This window comes from Mandrillus leucophaeus, unplaced genomic scaffold, assembly GCF_000951045.1.
Source record: "Mandrillus leucophaeus isolate KB7577 unplaced genomic scaffold, Mleu.le_1.0 Scaffold747, whole genome shotgun sequence".
NCBI lineage: Eukaryota > Metazoa > Chordata > Mammalia > Primates > Cercopithecidae > Mandrillus > Mandrillus leucophaeus.
The window spans coordinates 612447-619903 of record NW_012108108.1 but is presented as its reverse complement, the minus strand read 5'-3'; the positions used below and the strand labels follow the sequence as shown (position 1 = coordinate 619903).

At 51.3% G+C, this 7457-nt stretch overlaps 1 protein-coding gene across 1 annotated transcript in view; it reads left to right on the top strand.

Moving 5' to 3' along the window:
• The window catches only part of MRC2 (mannose receptor, C type 2), a 97021-nt gene that overhangs the window by 55314 nt on the left and 34250 nt on the right, over positions 1-7457 (top strand). The window contains exons 2-6 of the mRNA XM_011966124.1: positions 2882-3283; positions 4416-4589; positions 4750-4914; positions 5047-5160; positions 5686-5829. Of these exons, the coding sequence (XP_011821514.1) occupies positions 2882-3283; positions 4416-4589; positions 4750-4914; positions 5047-5160; positions 5686-5829 (999 nt within the window). The remainder of the gene's footprint in view (positions 1-2881; positions 3284-4415; positions 4590-4749; positions 4915-5046; positions 5161-5685; positions 5830-7457) is intronic.

Below are 7457 nucleotides of genomic sequence, written 5' to 3'. Positions count from 1 at the left end.
CCATCATTTCAAATATTTAAAAGGCAATTGCACTTTCTTTTTTTGCTTTCTATTCATATCTCTTCTTCATTTTCTACTGCATTGTTGATACTTTCCTTAAATTTCATGTATCTAGTTTTTTGGTAGAAGCTCTGCTTTCCTTTCTTTTCTCTTTCTTTCTCTCTCTCTCTCTCTTTCTTTCTCTCTCTTTTCTTTTCTTTAAGACTAGTAAAGTCAGAAAGGAGGAAAGAGTAGAATAAAGAGTTTGGTCTGTAACTGAATGTGAACAACCAATTGAGATAACTCACCACCTTTGGACCAGCCAGAAGCTCTTTTAATATTGTGGACTTAACTGTTTGCCTCTAATAAGGTACATATATTTTTGTCATTTATTTGAATTTTGACCTTGCTGATGGCATTATATGTTGCCATGAAAAAAATCTTTTTTTGGGAAAAAAGTTCTTATGCCATTGAATTCATCACTGTTGTCTATGACCTTCAACACTCCAAAAACATTTTTAAATTTTTTCTAGGACTGATTTATATCTTTAAAAGATTATTCTAGGCCAGGTGCGGTGGCTCATGCCTGTAATCCTAGCACTTTGGGAGTCTGGGGCAGGCAGATTCCCAGAGCTCAGGAGTTCAGGACCAGCCTGGGCAACATGGCAAAAGACTGTCTCTTTTAAAAATACAAAAAAATTAGCCAGGCATGGTGGCGTGTGCCTGCAGTCCCAGCTACTCAGGAGGCTGAGACAGGAGAATTGCTTGAACCTGGGAGGCAGAGGTTGCAGTGAACCGAGATTGCGCCACTGCACTCTAGCCTGGGCGACAGAGTCGGACTCTGTCTCAACAACAACAACAACAACAACAAAAAGATTATTCTGACTGTTGTCTTTGGAGAATGGACTATAGAAGGATGATAAGATCAGCATGGGGGAAGAGAGAGAACTTGAGACTTGGACCCAGGAGACTAGGGTCACATTTCAGCTCCTTCCTTTAATAAACAGTCCTTATGACTCTTGTCATCAAATTCCTTCACCAGCCTCAGCCAATTTCTTTACCAATAACATAGCATAATGCTGACCATTTATAGTCTTCTTACTGTGCCAGACCCTGTTCCAAATGCTTTACACATATTATCTCATTTCGTCATTACCAGAGTCTTAAGATGAGGAAACGGTATAGAGAAGTGAAGCACTTTGCCCGAGTCCCATATTCAGTGGCAGAGCTAAAATCGAAATACTAGCTGGCGGGCATGGTGGCTCATGCCTATAATCCTAGCACTTTGGGAGACTGAGGTGGGTGGATCACCTGAGGTTGGGAGTTTGAGACCAGCCTGACCAACATGGAGAAATCTTGTCTCTACTAAAAATACAAAAAATTAGCTAGGTGTGGTGGTGCATGCCTGTAATCCCAGCTACTCAGGAGGCGGAGGCAGAATTGCTTGAACCCAGGAAGCAGAGGCTGCGGTGAGCTGAGATCGCACCACTGCACTCCAGCCTGGGCAACAAGAGCAAGACTCCGTCTCAAAAAAAAAAAAAAAAAAAAAGAAAAGAAAAGAAAAAAGAAAAAGAAAAGAAACACTAGCAGTCAGATTCATCATTTCAAGACATGAAAAGTATCCTGGGGAGCTAGTGACTAGTGGATGCAAAAGTTCTTTGGAGATTGGATGTACTCCATATGTGTGTTGTGTACGTAAGTGGCAGCCAAGGAACAAGAGGAAGGTGATAACATGTGGATGTCCCACAGATCTGGGTTTGCTTACTGGCTGTGTGACACTGGGAGTAGGTCACTTCATGTCTCTAAGACTCAGTCTGTCTGTCTTTTCTTACCTTCCTTCCTTCCTTCCCTCCCTTCCTCCCTCCCTCCTTCCCTCCTTCCTTCCATTCATCCATCCATCCCTCCCTCCTTCCTCCCTACTTTCTTCCTTTCTTTCTCTTTCCTCCTTCCTACCCTCCCTTGCTCCTTCCTTTCTTTTTCTTCACTGAAACATAACTCACATATAGAATTTACCCATTTAACTCATATACTCATTAAAACATATATTTAATTGGGATTTAGTTTATTCACAGAGTTGTGCAACTATCATGACAATCTAATTTTAGAACATTTTCATCATACCCCCAAAAGAAGCACTGTGCCCTTTAGCAGCCACTCCCCATTCTCGTCACCCACAGGCAACCACTAATTTGCTTTCTGTCTCTATGCATTGAAGCCTCATTTCTTATTCTGTAAAGCGGGTGTGCTATGGTGCGGGGGCAGGTCGGATTTCCCCAGTGACTTCTACAGAGGGCGCCTGCTCAGCGAAGAGATAGGTGGAAAGAGGAGAAGTTGAGGAAGCCAAAGAGTTAAATTGCTGCCTAAAAATTAAGGCGTGAAATAGTTCAGGGGTGCGGTGAGTGGTTTGGGAGGATTCAAAGGAGGAGGAAAGGATGGCACCAGTGCAAGGGGCAGGGGGAAGGGTGAGACAAAATGCCTCTGGACCAAAGAAGAATTTTGGCAGAAAAACCACGCCATGTAATAGAGATTGAGATTGAAGTTGCAATGTGGTGTGTGGTGTATGGTGTAAATGCCTCCACCGCTCCTCATAAAATCTTCAGAAAAGTATACAGGTGACATGCGGGGTGGGAGTTGGGTTTGCTTTTGAGGGTGGTACAGAGGACTGGGTCCTCCCTCCAGGTGAGCAGGGGCTAGAACAAAGGTGGTCCTGCAAGCCTCTGCCTCATCTGGCCACAGGGGCATAGCACTGCCACTCATTTCCACCTCAGAGGGTTGGGAGTGAGGACTGAGTGATTGAACGGATGAGTGAAGGCTCATGGTAGGTGCCTGTCAGCCACACTGGTCATCAAGGGCCAACCAGGAGAGCCCCTGTGATGCCTTCGTGTCCTGCCTTCCCTTCCAGAACCCAACGTCTTCCTCATCTTCAGCCATGGACTGCAGGGCTGCCTGGAGGCCCAGGGTGGGCAGGTCAGAGTCACCCCAGCTTGCAATACCAGTCTCCCTGCCCAGCGCTGGAAGTGGGTCTCCCGAAATCGGCTCTTCAACCTGGGTACCATGCAATGCCTGGGCACAGGCTGGCCAGGCACCAACACCACGGCCTCTCTGGGCATGTACGAGTGTGACCGGGAGGCACTGAATCTTCGCTGGCATTGTCGTACACTGGGTGACCAGCTGTCCTTGCTCCTGGGGGCCCGCACCAGCAACATATCCAAGCCTGGCACCCTTGAGCGTGGTGACCAGACCCGCAGTGGCCAGTGGCGCATCTATGGCAGCGAGGAGGACCTATGTGCTCTGCCCTACCATGGTGAGGGGCTGCTTGCAGGCGAGAGGGTGGGGTCCCCAGTGCCCAGCGGACTGGAGCCATGAAGGACAGATTCCTGGTGACAAGGCCTTTGGCTTCTGTGGAACCCTTGGCAGTCATATCTTTAATTATAATACGAAGCATTTTTTAATAATTAAGAAAATTAACTTCAGGCCAGGTGTGGTGGTGCATGCCTGTAATCCTGGCACTTTGGGAGGCCAAGGTGGGTGAATCACTTGAGGTCAGGAGTTCAAGACCAGCCTGGCCAACATGGAAAAACCCCGTCTGTACTAAAAATACAAAAATTAGCCAGGCATGGTGGGGCATGCCCGCAGTCCCAGCTACTTGGGAGGCTGAGAAAGGAGAATCACTTGAACGCAGGAGGCAGAGTTTGCAATGAGCTGAGATTGTGCCACTGCACTGCAGCCTGGGTGACAGAGCAAAACTTTGTCTCCAAAAAAAAAAGAGAAAAGAAAAAAAAAAAAAGAAAAACTTCAAAGCATTTAATTTACTTTTGTAAAAATTGCAAAATACACGCTTGTAAAGTCTTCAAAAAGTATACAAGTATATAACATAAAATTACATGAAAATGTCCTTCCCCCAAGCCCACTCTCCAGGTGAAACCCCATTGTAGCCCCCATGGTGTCTTAATGCCTATCTTGCATGTGGTGAGTGGGGCCAGAGTCACCCAGTGAGGGGCTGGCCTCTTGTGGTGGACAGCCCCATCCTGGGGGGCCTTTCCTGGGAGACTCCCTGAGTTCCGAGATAGAACTTTGTGGGGACACAGAGCCCATGGGCTGGGTAGCTGAGCAGAGAGTCCATCGGGCTCAACCCTCCGTGGATGACTTGGAGGCTCCCTCGCCCAGCTGGAGTTTGGACAGGCATTAGGGGTACTGGGGAGCCCCTTCCCAGCCCTATGAAGTGTGCGGTAAGACCTCTCTCTGGTTCCTGGGCTGACTCAACAGCAGAAGGAGCCTTAAAGCCATTATGGGGTGCCATTGCCCCTCCCACGTTCTGCCGACCCCTGCGCACACCCAGCTCCCTGGGTTTTAGGGGATTTCTCCTGAGGCTGGAGGGGCGGGGCAGCCTCTGGTGTCCAGATGCCGAGGGCCTGGCCCTTCTCCATCCCCTGCAGAGGTCTACACCATCCAGGGGAACTCCCACGGAAAGCCGTGCACCATCCCCTTCAAATATGACAACCAGTGGTTCCACGGCTGCACCAGCACGGGCCGCGAGGACGGTCACCTGTGGTGTGCCACCACCCAGGACTATGGCAAAGATGAGCGCTGGGGCTTCTGTCCCATCAAGAGTGAGAGCGGTTGGAGTCGGGGGTGGGGGATCCTGGAGGGAGGCTGCTGCTGAGGCCCCGGGCCCAGGATGAGACACTGCTCCCTCCCCTACTAGTGCAGCCTTTTGGTGGGGGAGGGATCCCGGAGGGGGCCTGAAGGACAGGGCTGTCGTGGTGGCAGGTAACGACTGCGAGACCTTCTGGGACAAGGACCAGCTGACTGACAGCTGCTACCAGTTTAACTTCCAGTCCACGCTGTCGTGGAGGGAGGCCTGGGCCAGCTGCGAGCAGCAGGGCGCGGATCTGCTGAGCATCACGGAGATCCACGAGCAGACCTACATTAACGGTGAGTCTGATTGTCTGCTTGCGCCTTTGGAGGGCCCCGGTCCTTTCAGCTTGGGGGCTGAGGACAGGGCGATGGGGAGGGCGGGAGGCTGGGGCTGGGAGTCCTCTGTTCAGTGTACCCCCTTGCTCTCAGGCCTCCTCACTGGGTACAGCTCCACCCTGTGGATCGGCCTGAATGACTTGGACACGAGTGGAGGCTGGCAGTGGTCGGACAACTCGCCCCTCAAATACCTCAACTGGGAGAGTGGTGAGGCACAAGGTTGGGGGCGTGGGGCAGCCTAGGGGCCCCGAGGACTCTTGGCCTCCCATGGACTCCTCTCCTCGTGTCCTCCTGCAGAGGGGCATTGTGGGTGGGGGAAGCACGGACCTCCACCCGCCTCCCCGGATTGCGCCCCCCTAGCCCATCCAGAGCGGCGCTGCTCCAGGCCGCAAGTCTTGGTGCCAGCTTCCACTCACCTCTTTAGCCACCACTGTGGGCAGTGGGCGCCAGCGCACCCGGCAGCCTGGCCGGGGAGGCGGGGGCGGGGCTGGTACGGGTTGCTGGGTAGAAGGTTCAAGGCGATTTGCACCCAGGTTAAAAAGCGAGGAGGACCCCGTGGTCTGGGGCGGAGCTGGAGCTGAGCCCCAGGCTTCCGGAGCTGAGCACCAAGCTTCCCGAACTGGCTCAGGCTTCCGAGGGAGCAGAGGGAGGTAGGAGGTTCTGAGCAGAGCCCCAGGAGCCACGGTGTGAGCTTCTCTCTCCCGGGGTGCTGGCGCCCTGCCCTCCCCACAGACCAGCCGGACAACCCCAGTGAGGAGAACTGTGGAGTGATCCGCACTGAGTCCTCTGGCGGCTGGCAGAATCGCGACTGCAGCATCGCCCTGCCCTATGTGTGCAAGAAGAAGCCCAATGCCACAGCCGAGCCCACCCCTCCAGGTGAGCCAGGGACTGCGCCACAGGGTGGGGAGGGGCTCCCAGGGCCAGAGACACAGCCACAGAGCTGTGGCAGGCCCAGCCTCTCCTCCGGTTACCACCGTAGCGCAAGGGGACTCTGATCCTCTGACTGTTATTTCATTGTTCAGTTAAAGTCTGAGCAAATTGGAATATGTCATTAATTCATTTGGGGAACATGTGCTGAGATCTCTGTTAAATGCTGGCAATACTGTTCCCTCGTAGAGACCACAGTCTGCTGGAGGTGACAGACATCTCAATGCACAATTAGACTATCCCAGGTCATGAGTGATTATAGAAATACGGATAAGTGTTAGAGGAGCATAGAGAAGAAACTGATTCAGTTTCTGAGAGTTAAGGAGGGGTTTATGGAAATAATATTTGATTTGGGCCTTTCAATTGAGTGTAAGTTTAAAAGATATAAAGAGGTGTGGGGGAAGGGCATTCCTGGCAGAGGGAACAGCATATGCAAAGGTATGGAGGCTTAGAAATACACTGCAGCGTGAGCGGAGATGGCGCCACTGCACTCCAACCTGGGCGACAGAGCGAGACTCCGTCTCAATTAAAAAAAAAAAAATACACTGCAGCTTTAAGGGATGGTGAGTGATGGCCAGGCACAGTGGCTCACACCTATAATCCTAGCACTTTGGGAGGCCAAGGCAGGAGGATCGCTTGAGCTCAGTAGTTCGAGACCAGCCTGGGCAACATAGCGAGACCTTGTCTCTGCAAAATATTTTTTAAAAATTAGCTGAGTATGGTGATGCATGCCTGTCTACTAGGGAGGTTGAGGTGGGAGGATGGCTTGAGCCTGCAAGGTTGAGACTGCAGTGAGCCGTGCTTGCACCACTGTACTCCAGCCTGGGCAAGAGAGCAAGATGAGACCCTGCCTCAAAAAAAAAAAAAAAAAAAAAGGAAAAGAAAGAAAGAAAGAAAAAGAAAAACAAATGGATGGTGCCTGTTGCAGTTTGGGTGGAGTATAGATTCTAACCACTTCAAGCATGGTCCTCCAACCAGCCGCGCAGCATCCCCCGAGGGCTTGTTAGAAATGCACAGTCAGGCCCGCCCCAGAGTAATTGAATCAGAACCTGCATTTAACAAGATCCCCAGATGATTCATGTACAGGTACAGTTTGGGAAGCCCTGGCTTAAAGGGCATGGTGAAGAAAAGGCAGGTTGCAGCCAGTCTCTGCAGGGTCTTGGCTGCTGGGCCAAGTTTGGGTGGGGCCGGGTAGGCTGTGGGGAGAGTTTGCAGGTGTTTAAGCCAGGGAGTGTCTGGTTCTCGTTTGTGAGCAGAGACAGCTTTAGGGGCCTTGTGGAGGAGTTGGGGCAATGGTCAGGGCCTGCTTTGGGGATTCTGCCCCTTACTGCTGTGTGGCCCTGGGCAAACAGCTTAGTCTCTGGGGTGCAGAGACCTCATTGTAAATGGAGAATAAAGCCAACCCCCTTGCAAGGTAGTTGTGAGGAAGGCTGGAGATCCAGCCTGGCACAAAGGAGTTTTTCTGTAGTTGGCTGTGGATGTTTACTATGGTGTAGATTGGAGGGGCTGTGCAGTTGCCTGGGAAGCTGTGGGGTGGTGGTGAGGAGACTTTTACAAAGAAAACATGGCAACACACA